The sequence below is a fragment of the Nomascus leucogenys genome, chromosome 17 (assembly GCF_006542625.1).
Source record: "Nomascus leucogenys isolate Asia chromosome 17, Asia_NLE_v1, whole genome shotgun sequence".
NCBI lineage: Eukaryota > Metazoa > Chordata > Mammalia > Primates > Hylobatidae > Nomascus > Nomascus leucogenys.
In genome coordinates, this window is record NC_044397.1 from 16,623,411 (window position 1) to 16,643,586 (window position 20,176).

Genomic DNA, 20,176 nt, shown 5'->3' on the forward strand with positions numbered 1-20,176 from the left:
GAGTAGTAAAATTCAAAACTGGGGGCCTCACCAACTTTTTTTTCTTTTTTTTGGCCAAGAAAGAACTCAGTAAAAAATAAACAAACTACCAAGACCTAGTATCTTCTTCATGTCAAAGGGGAATGAACATTTATCAAAAAGAAAAAAAGTAGGAAGAATAGTTTTAGATTCAGCTTTATCAAAAAGTTATCACTTTATGCTCACGGCTCAGGATAAGATGAGAAACAAGAGATGAGGACAGAAGTGAGGAGTCTCAGGCTGCAGCACAGGTAAAAAAAGAGAAGGCAGGAGAGAATGTTCAATTAGCAGAAGCAAGAAGGAAAGCAAGGAGATTCACTGTGGCCATTTGGCCATCTAGCAGACATATGGTCCAGATGTAACTTCTAGAGAATACAGACAAGTCAGTGGCTCTCTAAAATATTATTAAGATAAAATGTAGAGGGAAATATGCTGTCTTTAATGTTAAATAGTCAAGAGAAATTAGGAGTAGAAGTAACAATGAGTAAATCCATCAAATATGGAATTACTTAGAGGAAACTAAGCTTAAATGCAAAAATCACACTACAAACATAATAGGAAAGAGACAACAAAAGATGCTCATCTTAGAATTGTTTCCAAAAGGGACTTATCAGGGAGGGAAACAAAGAATTGTTTCCAAAAGGGACTTACAGGGAGGGAAACAAAAACCACAGGTTAATGACAACGCAGAATGTGTGGAAACTGCTATACAATAGTTTTATTAGGATTCTAAGATATATAGCTTAGAGCATAAGTATATAAAGATGACTAACTGGCAAAGAAAAAAAATCTTTCAGGAAATCAGCTTTCGTAACATAGCAAGACACTGCTTAACCAAGCAGCAGAGAAGCTCAGAGTGTACCAGTGCAAATGAAAAATTAGGTGACTCTTCCTCCTCCTCTACCCTCAAAATCTAGCAGTATCTTAGAGGGAACTACGAATCCAGTTAGAGGATGTTAAAATACAATACTGGGAAGAGTGTTAGCTGAAGATCCTGTACTTAAACAAAGCTAAGTGGTTTTCTTAGTATTGATTTCAGATCACAGATACAGTCTTGTGCCTTTAAAAATTACCAGAGTACCCAGTATGCAGCACTTCATACTCCTAGGGTTTTATGGAACATACTAGAAAATGCAGATATCTACTATCAAACTATCTTTTAACAAATTATAGTCAAAATTCAGAGTCTGTTCTAGACTTTATTAATATAGATTAATTTACAAGCATCATGATTTAAAGTATGAAGATGTAAAACAATTCATTATCCAATGTATGTGAAAAGAACTGATGAGGAAGCACTAGGACCTCCATGTACAAATAAAGGTTCCTGAGGAGATGCTGGAATATTCTTAGAACATGACATTTTATCAGGAGGATGAAAAGTAACTTGCTGAGAAAAAGGCAATATGATTTTTTTCTAACAGGAAATTATAATCTGGTTAAACCAGTGGTTCTCAAAATATGGTCCAAGATCCTTAAAGGTCCCAAGAGCCTTTCAAGGGATCCACTATTGGGAGAGGTAATCTGCCATGGCCCCTGAGCATCCTGGCACATTTTTGCTGTTCATGTCAGGAATACAAGAATCTCACTGTTCTTTGCCTGAGGCTTTTCTCAGGCTTGTGTTTGCAGAGAGCAAATTTGAAAGACTAGGTAATGTCTCCCTCTTGGACAAAGAGCAGGCATGCTTTCTGCCTGCTATAAAATGGTGGGTTCCCCAAGCTCAACATGCCTCTCCTTTAATGTAACCATTGCATGTATAAGCGTCATCTGTGTCTGTGTTACCTCCTAGGCAGGACCAATGAAAATAAGATGTTCTTGGCTACTAGCTTTACTGTAAATAATAAAGTCCTTTTTCTCTGATTCACTTTTCTGTTTTCCTCCAGTACCCACCCATGAAACAGTAACTGAGTAACTTATTAGCTTGTAAGTAGAATAAAATGAAATCCCAGAGCCTGACATAATTGAAATCAACTGTTGTCACAATTAAGATATTATTAATATTTGCATTTTTTACTGTGTTGGCATTTAGACTGATGATGCAAAAACAATGAATAAAACTGCTGGTGCCCGAGTATGACTAAGGCCATATCAAACTGTTGTCACTGTATTCTTCAATGTCACACACTCAGTAAAAAAAAAAAAAAAAAAAAAAAACAAAAAAAAAAAAAGGCAGTTTCAACTAAGAATGTCCTTAATAAGGCAGTAAAAATGATTAAGTTTTTGAAACTTGATCTCAACATATTTTTAATATTTTGTGTGACAAAATGGGAAGTATACACAAAAGGACTTCTGCTGCATACTGAAGTACAATTATTGTCTTGGGGAAAAGTACTTGTGCAACTATTTGAGTTGCAAGTAAACTAGTTACTTTTCTAATGGAATGCCATTTTTGCTTGAAAGAATGACTGACACACAAGCTATGGTTATTCAGACATTTTCTCAAAAGCAAATGAAGTTAGCCTGTCATGTTAAGGAAAGCAACTGACAAGATTCGTTGCCAATGATAAAATTTGAGCTTTCAAGTGAAAATTAAAATTTTGGAAAACCTGTACCTGTCACAGTAAGCTTGACAGATGCCCAATACTTAAAAGACTTTTCTGATGCGATCGGTGATGATGTTAAATGTGATTTTAAAATATAATAGGTCAACATTTGCAAGATCTACACAACTTAGTGAACCAATATTTTCCAAATGACTGATTCATGATGTTACAGAATCATACATTAGTAAAAGACATACTCAAAGTACAAGATAGACCAACAGCTTTTAATGCAGCAGAAAAGTTCACTGATATGGTTTCAGATTCCATATTGCAGCTAACATTTTAAGACACTATCAAGTTTTAATGCAGTACTAAAGACCATCCACAATCACTAAAAAGGCTATTAAAATACTCTTCCCTTTTTCAACTACAATATCTATTTGAGGCTGAATTTTCATCATATAATTCAACCAAAAAAAATCACAGCAGGTTGAATGTAGAAGTATTTCATAACACTGGAAAAAAAAAATACCTTCACAACAGATTTAGATAATTTTTTTTTTTTTTTTTTTTTTTTTTTTTGAGACAGAGTCTCACTCTTGCCCAGGTTAGAGTGCAGTGGTGTGATCTTGGCTCATGCAGCCTCCACCTCCTGGGTTCAAGTGATTCTCCTGCCTCAGCCTCCAGAGTAGCTGGGATTATAAGCACTCACCATCATGCCTGGCTAATTTTTGTATTCTTAGTAGAGACAGGGTCTCATCACGGCCAGGCTGGTCTCAAACTCCTGACATCAAGTGATCCACCCACCTTGGCCTCCCAAAATGTTGGGATTACAGGCGTGAGCCTCTGCGCCCAGCCAGATTTTGAGAACTTTTAGGATGACAGGTTATAATAATAAGATAAACTAGATGGTTTGTGGGTGCTATAGTTTGGATACTTGTCACCTCCAAATCTGATTTTGAAATTTGATCCCCAATGTTGGAGGTGGTGCCTAATGGGAGGGGTCTGGGTCATGGGGGCAGATCCCTCATGAACAGAGAAATCCTGGGGGCTGTGGGGGTAAGGATGGCAGGTGAGTGAGTTCTTACTCTTTTAGCTCCTGAGAAAACTAGTTGTTAAAAAGAGTCTGCCACCTCCCCTCTCTCTCTTGCTTCCTCTCTCATCATGGGATCTTTGCAATGCTGGCTCCTCTTTGCCTTCTGCCATGAGTGGAAGCAGCCTGTGGCCCTTGCCAGATGCTGATGTCCAATCTTGAACTTTTACAGATATCAAAATCATGAGCCAAATAAACCCTTTGTCTTAATAAATCACCCAACCTCAGGTATTCCTTTACAGCAATACAGACTAAGACGGAAGTGGACAGGGGGCTATTCCTTACCTATCGAGGTTGAGAGAACAGCCTTTCATGCCTTGGCCAAGAGAAATCAGGGCTGGATAGACTCTTTTCGATTCTATTTTGTGTGCTTTGAAGACGAGTTTTAAATAAAGGGAAGTGTGAGAAAAGGGATGATAGGGGAAATAGGGAGAGAAAAGCCATACTAAAGACATTCAAATTTGCTTCTAAGTTAGCAAAGAGAATTTAGAAGGTGACACATCACTTCTTATTTTCTTTTCGTCCTCAAAATTATTTCCAGTATTTTAACAAAAGCAAAAACTGTAAGATGATGTACTGAATTCAAAAACACAAACCCAGAGCAGGAAAGGGTTAGGATTAATTAATAATTTAGATTTGGAAACAAAGTTTCTGCAATAGAAAATTTCAATGTAATTATTAAAATGTTTTGGATATCAGTATTTTTTTTCTTAAGAGTCTGTGTATCGGCCAGGCCAGTGGCACACGCCTGTAATCCCAGCACTATGGGAGGCCGAGGCAGATGGATCACTGGAGGTCAGGCGTTCGAGACTAGCCTGGCCAACATAGTGAAACCTCATCTCTACTAAAAATACAAAAATTAGCCAGGTGTGGTGGTGCGTGCATGTAATCCCAGCTATTCGGGAGGCTGAGGCAGGAGATTCGCTTGAGCCTGGGAGGTGGAGGTTGCAGTGAGCCAAGATGGCGCCACTGCACCCCAGTCTGGGTGACAGAGTGAGACCCTGTCTCAAAAAAAAAAAAAAAAAAAAAAAAGAAAGTTTATGTATTATGACACTTCGGAAAAAACTGAACTTTTAATGAATAAATTGGTTGAAGATAGTTGTTTTCCTTTCTAATTAATATTCTACCAGGAAGTCTATAAAAAAGGCTAGTCTCCAAAGAGGAGTAATATAGAAGCATTATATATAAAAATAGGGTATATATAATGCAGTTTCTAGAAAGAAAACCAGGAGAAGCGGTGCATTTGCTTTGGACTGCAAGGCAAGGAGTACTTGAGGTACTACACACAAACACATGTTTTTCTCCAGTTCTCTAAGCCCCAGCCTATATTGGCCTGTGCCATTGTACAGTGTGCATAATCACTATCTCTGTATGATAAAAGATGGAAAGAAAAGATTAAACATTAAAGGAATTCAGGGGCAAATTTTTAAAAAGTTGAGTAACAAACACATGCAGTTACATTTATTTCAAGTTCCTCTCTTAGAAGAGGTGCTATGTGTTTAGATGATGTAAATGAGATTTGGCTTTTCCGTAGGAATCACTTAGTAGTTAAATATGTTGACTAATGGCCCAATTTTTAGCTTTTGTTCAAATGATGAAAAACATATTTATCATTTACCTACAAACCATTTTAAAGCTTTTACAATGAATATAAAACGAGGTACTTGGACGACACATAGCAACTTAACAAACGTGGTTTAAGAGACTTGCAACAGAAAGTGTCTGGAGTGTTGAGAGAAGCTACAGGGGCCCAAACTCAGACGAGGATCCCTAAGTGGGCACTGCACTTGAAGTCTAGTGTATATAAGATATGAACAGTGTAAGGATGGGGATGCCATCTAAGACCTGAGAGATTAGGATTTTATTAGCTACAGAAGATCAGAAAGCAAAACAGAGTTCAAGTTCACGTACTGCCTGCCAAAACTGCTATACATAATTGAAGGAGCAGACCATGCGTAAATGCCACTCACTGAAGGACTGTCTATAGAATAAAGTAAGAAAAAGGTAGAAAGCACTTTCTCCTCTGAAGCCATGATTATGTCACCTAAAAATGGTTATGGTAAATGAAATGGCTCATTCAAAACCCTCAGTTTTAGCTTTCAGTTTACATACATAATATTCTCCCAAGTGACCTAGAATAATTCTGGCTCTTGTCTAGAAATTATCCTGCAAGAAAAAGTCTTGTAGAAAATTTAACTTTACTTATCTACGCACACATAACCAAGATAAAGGCAAGTAAGAACTTGTCTTCTTTTCTGTACTCGAACTTAAATTTTGGGCCCTTGATCAAGCCTACCTTAAGCCCACTGAGAATTTTAATTTTTAAATTAAGGTCCTATATGTTTTATCTGTGCCATAAAATTATAGTTAGAATTTCTTTTTTTTTTTTTTTTTTAGATGGAGTTTCACTCTTGTCACCTAGGCTGGAGTGCAGTGGCGGGATCTCAGCTCACTGCAACCTCTGCCTCCCAGGTTCAAGCGATTCTCCTGCTTCAGCCTCCCAAGTGGCTGGGATTACAGGTGCCTGCCACCATGGCCTGCTAATTTTTGTATTTTAGTAGAGACGGGGTTTCATTTTGTTATATAATTAGGACTTTACATTATTTTATAATGCTTGCTAATTGCTGTAGGTCTCCAAATCGTCATTTCCCCAACCAGACTATAGCTCCTTAAAGGGGATAGATGTTGTCTATTACAATACTATTGCTATTGCTGTGTTTTGTTTTTTGTATTTCTGTTAATGACTAGCAAGGCTTGGCAAATAGGAGTTCAATAACTACTTCTTGTGTAAGTGATTGACAAATGACTTTTTAGACAACAGCTTTCTTCAAACATGTCAGAGCTTCTATATTTACTTGCAATTGTCAGGTACAGCACATCTTACTGCTTGCAATTGCCAGCTCCACAGCTATATCACTGTTTATACTACTCTAAACCTAAAAAATCTTTCTTGTTCCTCAAAGCCACCATATCTGCTGATCTAATCACAATGATAGCTATATTTGAAATCTGCAAACTGTTTAACTGACATCTTTCAGTAACAACTGCACTTGTCATTTACTTGAGTTTTTGATTAACTCAGATGAAAAATAAAGACATGTATAAAGAATAAATTAGAAATATATAGACATGAGAAGACATAAACTCTATTTAATTAGTGAACTCATACACGTTCACTTCATATTTTGGATCCTAGAATCTGAAATAACTTTTCAACATTCAATAATGTTAATTATTACATCAAGACTTTAAGCCAGAAGACAGGGACAACATCTCTTTGCTCTCCAGTGGTTGGCAGTGTTAAGTATACATCATGAATTCAGAATTATTGGATAAATGAAGAAAAGTAATTTACCAATATCACCAAATTTTTGGTCTTCTATATTATTGCTTTCTACATATTTTCTTGCATCAAACCACCTGAGAATTTTGTATAATTCTCCACAGGAACAAAAAGTAGCATAGAAAGATGAGGGCAAACAATTTCTGTCAAAACCTAGACACTCAAGATAGTATTTAGTTTGGCAACCAAACTATTTCCCAGAAGCAAATTATAAAAATCTCATTTCTGAGACTATATAAATGACACAGTACATTACAATCCTGGTTTTTAAAAAAGTGAATTAAACTGACAATTTATAGTTTTGTATTTTTATAGAATGCCTTTATATTTGTTACACAAATATGAAACTTGTTAGGTAAACAGTAATTGCTAACATGGACATAAGTTACTATGTCTGACAATGGTGTTCTGTAAACAAGAGATGAATAGTCTTTGTCAAGAATAATTGTGTGCATTTTTGTTATCTGATTTCCTATCTGCATTTTCATTTTTTAACATTATAAAAAAGAATTAGCAATATGCAACAATTTCTTAGTTCTCTAAGCATTGCTATTATTCTCCTCTGGAAAGTATATTCATATTAGAATTTTTGAAATTGTTCTTAAGATGACAGACTATGATATTTTTTCCCTTTAAGATTAATAACCATACGATTCAGGAATTTAATTCACTATTAAGTGAATATTAAGTTCCCTTACCTTTCATCAATATTTGTCATAAGGTAAATTAAGTATCAGCCCCCTTGTCTCTTGATCTTTCACCTCCTCTTCTGTACACCACAAACAATCTACAATACCTGTGTTGCTTTTAAAATATATCTACGAGGCCGGGCGCGGTGGCTCACGCTTGTAATCCCAGCACTTTGGGAGGCCGAGGCGGGCGGATCACGAGGTCAGGAGATCGAGACCACGGTGAAACCCCGTCTCTACTAAAAATACAAAAAAATTAGTCGGGCGTGGTGGCGGGCGCCTGTAGTCCCAGCTACTCGGAGAGGCTGAGGCAGGAGAATGGCGTGAACCCGGGAGGCGGAGCTTGCAGTGAGCCGAGATTGCGCCACTGCACTCCAGCCTGGGCGACAGAGCGAGACGCCGTCTCAAAAAAAAAAAAAAAAAAAAAAAAATATGTATATATATATATCTACGAAACTTTGAAACTCTTCCCTTCAAGGGGTGCAGCTTAATTTCTTGCCCCACTACTTAGTGACTTGCTTCTAATGAACAAAATTAAGTGGAAGTGAAGGAATGCGACTTTGAGACTACGTCACAGAGGGCACCTTTCTCTCTCTCAGATCCCTTACTTTGAGTGAAGTTAGCTATCAGTTTGTGCAGAGAGGCTCATCTAGAAAGGCCTCCTGCCAACAGTCATGTGAGTGACTCATCTTGGAAGTGCATCCTCCAACCAGTTAAGCCTTTGGATGACTGCAGTCCTTGTCCACATCCTGACTTCAACATAAGAGACCCTGAGTCAGGGCCACCCAGGTAAATCTCTGCAGAATTTCTGATACACAGAAACTCAGGCAAATTTGTCGTTCTAAGCCCTAAGTTTTGGGGTAAGTCTGGAATAATATGATAGATAATGCAAAAGACTGTGCAAATTAGTGTGGTGTACAAAAGACAAAACTAAGGTTTTCCATTAAACTGTTTATTTCCTTCCCTACTGTCTCAAGCAGAGTACTAAGGGTCATCTAATGATAGAGGCTTTGTCTTTACCTCTTTCTGTCCCTTTAGAAGTCAAAGGATTTTTGCATGCTTTTTGTGTAGGAATAACATGAATAGAGACTGAACTATAAATTTCATGTTTCTTAAGTAAAATTTTCTAAAAGGGCCTCTTTCCCCTTCAAATATCCCTCTTTCCTCTACTTTATGTCTCTTTTTCCAAGGCAGCCAGAATGGCTATTTGCCAAAATGTCCACAAGTCTTTCCCTTCTCAAACATCCTGACAAAACAAAATCCTAAACAAAACAAATAGTCTAAAGAAAACAAATCCTCAAACCACCCACCAAACAGAAGGAGGAAAGGACAGTGGGTGGCTCGTAGTGGCTTCCTTCTGTTACTGGTTCAAAGCATTTCTGTTAACTTACTAAATCATTATAGAAGCTAGGCCAATTGACTGGGAATGTGATTTCTAGAAAGAGATTAGTTTTGCAGAAGACCAATAATATTAAAGTACATTAAAAATAGAATAAAAAAGAATCATACCATCACCGTAACCATTTCTCTATAATGCTTTCTAGTTCTCATCCTTGTGGGTGCATACTTTTAAAAAACTGCAACCGACATAGATTTTTTTCATTGTGGAAGAAGCTTGAATATAACCATATATTTAGAGTTCTTTAGGAAAGGTTTCACCTGTATTAGCTAAAGGTGACTTATAACTCCACTAAGTATAGATCAGCACATAGGCCAATGGAACATATTTTAATTTCCATTGCTTGATGGGCCAGTATTTTTTCTAACATAGGCCTGATTTTTTACACTAAGCATACAGCCAACTCTCAAATATTCAATAAATCTAATTTATCCATTCTTTTAGAATATATTTTCTCTTTTCTTTAATCCCTTATACGTTTAGTGCTCATTAGCACTTTGGCTAGAGATACATAAAAGAAGAGAAAGCTGAAATATAAGACAGTTAATTTTTATTTTTATTAAATGGTTACAAAGAAAACTGAGTTGATGAGCTATTCAAAGTATAAAAATGTGGCTAAAACATAAACCTTTCCCCTACTATTAAGATAATTAATTATCTTTACTAAGATAAACTCACTGAAGTTAGATTTATTCCTTACTCGGAGCTTTTCCTCTTACCATCTGCCTAAAAATATAGCTACAATTGATGTAATATTATTCATTCTTTGCACACAGGCTATCTCTGAAATAATTTCTGTTACTTAAACTTAATTTCATCCCAGGTATCCAAATATATATTTCACAGATCAAATACTTAGCTTACAGAATTTAAACAAATATAATTTTTAAAAAGATTTCCGTTGAAGGTCTGCTTTTGATACTTACTGACTGAAAGTAAACTCTAAAACTTTCATAAATAACAAATTATCCAAATTTAAAAAAACAAAACTATTACTATATCTTAGAGCTTTTCACATCATCCCTTTTGTTCTAACCAAGGTTTTATTTTCAAAACTACCTTCTACATACTTTAAACTGGAGATATTCTATTACTTTCAAAGGAATGCTATAAATTATTATTAAATTTGCGGTTAAGTAATGGCATTTGGAAGACATTGAAACAGGAAGATTAGAAATATTGTTTATTTAAGCACTAAATTTATGTGAGTATAGTAATTCAACAATTTTATAATGTACTACAATAGGCCTAGTAACAAAATTGTATTCCAAAGTCAGAATCATTGTTTCTCAATTTCCTCTTTTGCAAAATAAACCTAGTATATTTCAATGCCATGGTTTCTGTGTTTATCAGCATTTTTAGATAAATGAAAATTCGAATGGGGGTGAAGAAAACTGAATGACTCAAAGAATGGTTTAAAATAAAAATATATGTACTAAGGGGTACCAAGAGAACTTCTTATTCTAAAATTTTTATTTATAGAAAAAAGCTCTCAAAATTGGATTTCTCAGATTTGATGTTAAATAATAAGATAGTCTTAGTTATGCAATCAGTAACTGAAAAACCCTGACAAAGTGAAAATCTCCTACTTTATTTAGAAGGAAAGAAAGAAATATAGCACTCGATTTAATTGTTCTTGTTGATGTTAAGAAACCTTATTTGCTAGGAGTTCTTATTTTATTCAAAATATGTATCATCCCACTAAAAGCCAACTCATCTCATTAAAAATATCGTTTTCAAACTTATAAAATTTCAATGACTTATGAAAACGTGGAGAATAATATAATATACATATATATACTACTGAGTTAACAAGTGTTAACATTTTGCATACTTGCTTAGCTCTCTTCTATTAAAAAAAAAAAAAAAAAGTTGCAGATATAACTGCTGAAGCCCTCATTATTCCTTTCTCAGATATCACAGTCTCTTTTCTCCCCAATTCTAAAGGTGATCGTTTTTCTAAAGAAGATGTGTGCCCTTCCTGTCCAGGTTTTTATACTTTTATTACATATTTGTGTTTTCACAAACATTAATGTTATGTTTTAAAAACTACATAAAGTATCCTAATTAGCCAGGCGTGGCAGCATGTGCCTGTAGAATTGCTGGAACCTAGGAGGCGGAGGTTGCAGTGAGCAGAGATTGCACCACTGCACTCCAGCCTGGGTGACAGAGCAAGACTTCATATCCAAAAAAAATCCAAAAAGAAAACAAAACAAAACCAACAACAACAACAACAAACTACATAAAGTATTCCCATTTTATCATTTTGTAATTTCCATCTTTACTCAACATTGCTATTAAAATTTAGGAAAATTAATATATATTTAGTATATTTTAATTTTTCTAAAGAGCTTCTAAAGATGGACTATTCTGTTATTGGTGGATATTTAGGTTGTTTCTAACCCATGGCATGAATGTCCTTGTATATGTCTCCTTGTGGATATGTACTATTTCTTTCTGTATTACTTCAGTAGAGTTTTGCTTAAGCTAGTTGGGTGGATTTTTCTTTTAAACTAAGCAGAGACAATCGAAGAAAAAGCTAGAAAGCTATTATCTGATCTGTGTCTTATTATTTACCTGATTTTAATCTTTTATTTCATTGTTTATTTATATATAGACACACACACACCACACACACACACATATGTACATATGTATGTGGCATTCATTCATTAATTCATTTATTTATTTATTTAGAGATAGGGTCTCACTCTGTTACCCAAACTGGAATGCAGTGTCACGATCATTGGTCACTGCAGCAGCCTTGACCTCTTAGGCCCAAACAATGCTCCTACTGAGTACCTGGGACTACAGGCGTGTGCCATTCTGCGTGGCTAATTTTTTTATTTTTGTAGAGCTAGGGATCCCCCTGTGTTGCCCAGGTTGGTCTCAAACTGCTGAGCTCAAGTGATCCTCCCTCCTTTGGCCTCCCAAAGTGTTTGAATTACAGGAGTGAGTCACTCTGCCCAGCCCTATTTCTTTGTTAAATCTTTTCTTTGTTGAAATGCTTGTGATGTAGAAAAACGGTCAGTAGGAAATACAAAACCTTAGCCTTTATTTTACTTGAAAATAGTTCTTCTATTTAGAAATATTTAAGCCACATATTTGTGTATATGGAACTTCTGTTTGGAATTCCAGTGGTAGATCACTTCGGAAAAATAAAATGAGGAAGCTATGTTACGCATCAGCATTTAAATGCTGCTTTCTGCAGAAGCAACATCTACCTTTGGTAGTTTTTCTCTTGCTATTCCTGAAATCACTTTATCATGTGGCTGATCAACAGTCAAATTATTCTTTCTTGTTTCACTGTCTTCAAGCAGAGGAACACAGCCATAACTGTTATCTGCAAGACAAAAACCTCTTGGACATTAGCAGAAAACCCTTATTTTTGGTACCACCTGACAAAGCAAAAAATAATACAAACTCGAAACCATAAAGAGAATAGATTTTAAGGTAGGAGTTTCAGAAAATTCTTTAGGTAATAGTTACTTTGACAAGTTGTCCATTTATATTTTTTCCTTCCCACTAAACAAACATACAAAACCCCTGTTCTCCCAAAGCCAGCAGTATGTAAAATATGCAGAATTTAGAAAACAAGAAATATGCTCTTTGCATCTGTCAGCAACAATTCAACTTTTATATAAGTCATATTTTCAGGTATGCATTTCTTATTTAAGATAATTATTTGTATTATGACTCCATGCTTATTATAGGAAAATTAGCAAATGCAGACAGCCAAAAAGAATAAAAAGTAAATGCTACCCAAATTTTTATCACCTGTGAATTATTCCAATTAATATTTTGGTTTATATATTCTATCAGAATTCTTCTTTTCCTATACATATAAATTCACACAAGAATCACCTTTTTCTGCATAAATGAAAATAACACTTATTTATGTATCCTGCTTTGTTCATTTTGCTATATATCGTCAACATATTCTTATAAGTTAATACCTATTATCATCACTTTTCTTGGCTACATAGCTATTCACATAGATCACTGTAACTATTGAATATTTGTTTCTAGCTTTCCATGATTAGAAATTATACTGTGATACACATCCTTGCATATATATTTTTGAGTACCTGAACAAATATTTTCTTATGATATCATCTTAGAACTTGCATTTTTGGTTCAAAAGGCATAGATGTTTTCAAAAGCTTTTGCTGCTATTTACTGGCAAATTGCTTTTTAGGAAGTTTTATAAACTTAGAGTTCCACCATATAGTATAGTAATATGTGAAAGTCCACTTTCCCATATCCTGCAAGTGTTCATTTAAACAAACATAACATATAACTGTACCACAGTTATAATATCAAAACTATTGAGAAACAACGAAGGAATAAAATAGAAAAACTCAACTTACACCTTTCTTTTCACCAAGAGGTTCTAGAAATACATAAAAAATTAACATTAACATACCTTGAGTGGACTTCACAAGAAGTAACTGAGATTTTAGCTTGTCAATAATAGTTTGTTGAAGTGACAGCTGTTCCTGTTGTTCACGTATTCTCTGCTCATAGTTCTCAGTCTGCTGACATAAAAACCAGTTAGCCTGATATTCACTGATAGACATGAACATACATTTACCGTCCATTAATAATATAAATAGATATGAGTTGCCCACATTGTCATTTTGCAGGTATTGTGATTTATGAGATACAAACTGGCTGCAGGAATGTACTTGTAATTGTTACAAACATCAGTGATTTTAGATACTTAAAACACCGTAAAAGTTTTAAAGATTATCTTATTTAAAGACATTTCAGTCAAGGATTCAGTCTACGATTTCCTGATCCTTCAGTAAGGATCAAAACTGTAATTTAGCATATATTCCTTAATGAAAAAAAAAAGCACAAATGATACAACAGATGCTATAAAATACATACTAACTTAAAAAATTTTGTGTCTTTCAAATAAACACACTTCTAAATTTATTTCTAGAGTACACAAACACTAAGGAAGTGTTGATAAAAATCAAAGGGACAAATACAAACTATAAAATTATACTGACCAGAAACTTCTCCACTAAGTTTTAAGAAATTAAGAGAATATGGATGACCTTTGGTGTCTATCTTAAATGCCATAGTTTCCCTTATATTGTTAATCCATTCATTTTGCTATTTTATTGCAATGAATATGAGAATAAAGCAATGAAAAAAGACAAGTTTGTACTGAGGAATACAGATGCTGCAAACATTCAAGCAAATTTGAAACTGTTGTATCACAATTACCAGATTAGTACAGTCTTAAAAGCGTATCACCAAACAATAACAGAGAACTTTTATTTTTAACCAATTTCTATCCCTGGAGGGATAAATAAATAATGACTAAGTTGCAAATTCCTTGAAATATAAAAGGAAAATGAAGTTCTAATAATCTCAGAATGATCTTCAGTAGATACTAGATATTTGACTTTAAACTGATTCTTAAAGTTCAAAATTAGTGAAGCTCTATTATTTTCAGAGACCAATAAACTTAAAAATTTTAATAAATTACATAGCTGTTCATAGATTAGCAAATATAAATTAGCTTAAGAAATTAAAGCTTGGGAGGCCAAGGGGGGCAGATCACAAGGTCAGGAGATCGAGACCATCCTGGTTAACACAGTGAAACCCCGTTTCCACTAAAAATACAAAAAATTAGCCAGGTGTGGTGGCGGGCACCTGTAGTCCCAGCTACTCGGGAGGCTGAGGCAGGAGAATGGTGTGAACCCGGGAGGCGGAGCTTGCAGTGAGCCAAGATCACGCCACTGCACTCCAGCCTGGGCAACAGAGCGAGACTCTGTCTCAAAAAAAAAGGAATTAGAGCTAAATACTACATTTTCCCAAATAAAAGGTGAACTTGTATAAGCAATACACTCCAAATATGAATAACTGACAAAACTGATAAGCAACCCATATGATGCGTTGTCTTTGCACATTGCCTAAAGGCAGTCTTACATAGTTTCACATTCCCCATAGAATTCATAAGGATTAAGTAACTTATACATAGGAGATGTTCAGTGTATGTTCACTGAAAAATTAAAAAAGGAAATACGGATTCCAATTACATTTTATTATTGTGAACAGAAGAATGAATCATGTGGGTCTACCTGAAGTGTATGTCCAATGAATATGTCTCAGAACTGATCACTGATACCCAAGTCTAGTCTAGGGCCTGGCTTCCCAGGATAAGACATCTTATTCCTGTATAAATTCACACCCAACCCCCTAGAAATAGTGTGGTAAGCTGACTGAATGAAGGATCCAAAAATCTACAGCAAATTCTAAATACCTTAGATTTACTTGGGCTACAGAGCACCACCAGGGCTGAAGAATCAGCAAACAAGTTACAGTCTTCTCTATATATTTCTGCGTTAATTAAAGCTTTCTCCAAGAACTCAAAGTTCTTCACAAACATCGATCAATAAGTACCAATTTTTTCACTTTATTTTGATAGGTATATACATTATACTGTCCAGAGATTAAGTAACCAGTCCAAAAAACTTAGCAAGTTAGAGACAGGCCCAGAATAAATGTCTATGTTATTCAAGTCTCTATGTCTTTTTTTCCCACCTTAATGAAGAAACCATATATTTTCTTTTGAAACCAACTCAGAAAGCTTCTGCCAGTTAATTTTTATCTTCTATTCTCTGGCTTAAAAAACATACTTTAGCACATCTGCATATAAGATATTACAATAAATAAATAATCCTGAAAATGTATTCAATAGCTAGGAAAAATTAATGGATCAATGGCTATTTCAAGTTGAAGTTTTAACTACTTCTTAGGCTACTTAATAAAGTATGATAAAGGTCGAGCAAAGTCTACAACAATTTTAAAAACCAACACTCTGGAAGTATAGTAGGGGAAATAGAACAGCAAGAGTCCATGTTTTCCTCCTACACTTTTCACATACTTGTATTTAGCAGTTATAATATTCTAGTCTAATTGTCTAATGTCTGGTTTCCCTCTAGACTGAACTCCTTAAGGGTAGAGGGTATTTCCTCCTGATATCTCCACAGTATTACAGAGTGCCTGGCACATATTAGGATGCTCAGTAAATATTAGTTGAATAAACAAACTAATTAACTTGTTAAAGTAACATCAGAGTTGAGCATCCCATGCCGCTGCTCTGCCTCTGGAGTAGCCACTTTTATTCCTTTACTTTCTTAATAAACTTGCTTTCACTTAAAAAAAAAAAAAAGAAATATCAGGAACAGATATGCTTTCAGAAATGAAGGAATGGAGGAATGCTTTTGCTTATATTTCTCTAATGGAAACAGTAAAAACAGAACAAGGTCAGTAGGTAAATACGACAAAGGGAAATTAAGTTTGAGAAAATGAATGCAAAAGATAAGTAATGTTTGAAGATTTTTTTTTTAAAAGGGAAGCTTATACCGTTAGAAAAAAGGTAGTAATTTGAGAAAATGCATATTCAGAAAAGAGTATAAAGATTTTGACCACAGACTATGAGAGGGAAAGTCCAAAAGGAAATATTACATCAAACTGGGAAATAACCAGTAGAATTGCTATTTGGAAACTAAATGAAACTAGTCTTTTTTTTTCATTTTATTAAATGCTTTTGTTCACAGAACATATCTGCCTAAACTTACAACGTGAAAAGTCCTTTTACAAGGTCAGATTATTGTTGCACAGTCAAGTATTTTTTTTTAAATACAATTACAAAGCAAGTACATTCTAGCACTATCAAAGACCCCACGAAACAGAAAACTCACTAACAACCACATTGAAAATGTACAACAGCAATGTCTTGTCAACACTTCTGTACAGAGCACAGACATGACAGCTAAAACAGACAGAAGAGAAGATGCTTTTGACAGCCAGTGTGTGTGAATGATTCTTTGAGTCAGATGGCAGCAACAAGTTACCAACTAGGAGATCTGCATGACAACTAACCATCCATCTGTATCAAACACCATCTGGCCAAGATGACTCTGGCTTCTGTGTATTTGACACTCCTTCCAATTTCAAAGACTAGCAAAACAAGTGGTCTACCAGCATCTAAAGAGGTAAACAGGTACTTAGGTACTTGTGCTATAAGGTACTTTGTTTTTTATTTCATTACTATGTTATTTGTATAGAGACAAGGTCTTGCTATGCTGCCCAGGCTGGTCTCAAACTCCTGGGCTCAAGTGATCCTCCCACCTTGGCCTCCCAAAGTGCTGGGATTACAGGCATGAGCCACCACACCTGGCCCATAAGGTTAACTTTGTATTCTTTCTTAGTGTTCAAAAGTAAAACTTAAAACACTGGTGATCAAATAGAGCACACATCCCAAATTTATTAAAAATGGTTGCCCATACTCTGGATTATGATAAGCAAAGCAAAAAGTTTATTTTAAAAATTGCCCTTTTATCCAGGCAAAATTTCAATATTTCCTCTTCAAAACTAAGGCAGCATATTTCCTATAATTTTGTGTAGACAGATGTTTAAATTTTCGTATCATAAATATTAAAATAGAGTTCCATAAATTGAATTGTTTCCTATTGCTTGTATTGAACATTTTTCTTTTTTGTATTTTCCAAGGCACTTATTTCTTACATAGGGGAAAAAAAGTTTAAGTGCCCTTAAGTTATCTATAATATCCTAAGTCAAACATTTCTTCTCATCCTCAATAATTAATTGCAATATTCTCAAAAATATCACTGCTTTCCTCCAATGATTTATTAAGGAATTTAATAAATATTGAGTGGATTGAAAAAAAAATGAAATAGTCCCAATTTAAAAAGCTTTCAAATTATTCCAAGGTTAATAAAGAGAATGAAAGATTTACTAAAGGATTTGTGTGGCTACCACAAATCCTACAGTTCATGAAGTAAGATAATTAAATATTAATTATCCTAATACATAGCACTTTAGATAGAAACTAATTAATTTAGACACAATCTAATTAAAATACATCTTGAAATTTTGGTAAGCTAGCTAAGAATCAACTTCAATTTTGAGTTTTCGTTAAATAGTATGAGATCAAATAGGATCAGCAACCCAGAGATCCTGGCTTACACAAGTCTTTCTTCAACCATTTTCTGCCTACTAGGTTATAAGCCCTGTACGTTCCCACCCTCCAGTACCAGGATTTATCTAGAAGATCTGCAATTTGACAGATCAGATTTCCAATCTAATTATCTACTTTTAGGTGACAGTGCTGCCACCAATTTCTCAGCATGCCAAATGGTAAACTATGACAAACTATTTTTATTTTACAATCCTGTGTTTCGGTCCTGATTAATTTACTTGCCTCTTTGAGCCTTTGGTTTCTTCCTCTTTAAATGAAAATTATATTTACCTGAAGGATTGAAAGACACAGAATATATAAAGTATTTGTCTCGCAATATGCTCGTTGGAAATGTTAGTTCCTGTTTTTAACAATGAGCAAAGTATCTACATAATATCCAAAGCCGTGGGAGTGAGGCCAATGCAGAGAGTCACCATCAGGGCAATTCCTAGTGGAGTTGCCCAGGCAGGGCCATCCCAAGACCCCAGACCAGTAGAGCCACCAGGGTGCAACTCCAGGCTGGGAGACCCAAAGGCATGCAACTCCAACACACAAGAAATGCAGCCAGCAATGTGATGGAGTAGGGTTGCCTGGAGCCTTGGGGGCCCAACTTCCACCCCAGTGTGTCCAGAAAATGAGAAATGGGAGTTAAAGACTACACTCAAGCTTCAGGGTTTAATGTTTGCCCTACTGGGTTTTTGTTGTTTATTTGAGGTGTTTGGATTTGGTTAGGACCTGTTAGCCCTTTGTTCTTTCCTGTTGCTCCATTTTGGAGTGGGAATGTCTATCCTATGTCTGTCCCACTATATTGTCTTTTGGAAGCATATAACTGTATAATTTCATAGGCTCACAGCTTGAGAGGAATTTGTCTCTGGATGAATTGTACTTTGAGTCTTATCTCCATATCTGATTTAGATAATGTTAAGATGAAACTTTAGATTTTAAAGTTGATGCTGGAACAAGGTAAGTCTTTTTGGGGCTTTTGGGATGGAATAAATGTGTATCACGTACATGTATCTCATATATTTTGTATGTGTGCAGGATATAAATCTGGGGGAGCCAGGGGTGAAGTGCTATGATCCAAATGTGTGTCCCCACCAAAATTCATGTTGAAACTTAATCCCCATTGTGATGGTATTAAGAAGTAGGGCCTTTTAGGAGGTATTAAGTTATAAGGGCTGCTCCCATATGAATAAGATTAAGGCCTTTATAAAAGGGGCTTCACACAGAGTTCAGTCCTTTTTGCCCTCCATCCCTTCTGCCATATGAGAACACAGTGTTCATCTCCACTAGATGATGCAGCAATGAGGTGCCATCTTGGAAACAGAGACTGGGCCCTCACCAGACACCAAGCCTGCTGGAGCCTTGATCTTGGACTTCCCAGCCTCTAAAACTGTAGAAATAAATTTCTATTATTTACAAATTACCTGGTATAAAGTATTTTGTTATAGAGTGCAAATGGACTAAGACACAGAGCATGTAGTATGTTTATGAACAAAAGCTCTGGTTATCACCGAAGCCAGATCTCTCAGTCATTTTTCTAGTTCATTGTAACCTAGGACTTAGGTGTTTCTTTATGAGAAATCAGTATGGTATCTCCATTGAATCAAAAACATTCTGTCAAGCAAACAAAACAAAACAAAAAACCAAGCCCTGACTGTTCAAAGTTTATAAAGAGATAAAATGGACTAAATGATTAAAGATTAATGGCTATTAAAAGTTATAAAAATCGCACATCTGTTGAAAAATTCAAATAACAAAATGGCCACTACCACCAACACAACAAAAATAATGTACAAGTATGTACAGATAAGTACAAAGTAAAATGTGGCAGTATCCTCCCTTACTTTGCCTTCCATTTTTCCTCAAGGGTAACTGCTATTGACATTTTGGTATATACCCTTTCAGAACTCCTGTGTACATGTGTGTATATGTATCACACTTTTTTACAAATGAGAACTATTCTGCAACCAAATTTTTCAACTCAGCAACACATTATCATCATGTGATAATTTCATTAAATACTATGTACCAAAATCAGTTTTATTTTCTTTATCTCCTTTAATCCTTAAACCAACCTTCCCAGGAGACTATTTCCCACATTTTACAGATGAGAAAACTGAGTCTTAAAGACATACAAAATAATC

The 20,176-nt window shown here is 35.2% G+C and overlaps 1 protein-coding gene across 4 annotated transcripts in view; it reads right to left on the bottom strand.

The window, feature by feature from the left end:
* TANK (TRAF family member associated NFKB activator) overlaps positions 1 to 20,176 on the bottom strand; it is a 98,719-nt gene that overhangs the window by 19,506 nt on the left and 59,037 nt on the right. For 3 of the 4 annotated variants that reach the window (XM_030796340.1, XM_030796339.1, XM_030796341.1), the window contains 2 exons: positions 13,452 to 13,560; positions 12,250 to 12,368 (listed from right to left, as the gene is read on the bottom strand). In XM_030796340.1, coding sequence (XP_030652200.1) covers positions 12,250 to 12,368; positions 13,452 to 13,560 — 228 coding nt within the window. Of the gene's footprint in view, positions 1 to 12,060; positions 12,369 to 13,451; positions 13,561 to 20,176 lie in introns of those variants that run through there. The other variant, XM_030796342.1, reaches the window with a different exon arrangement.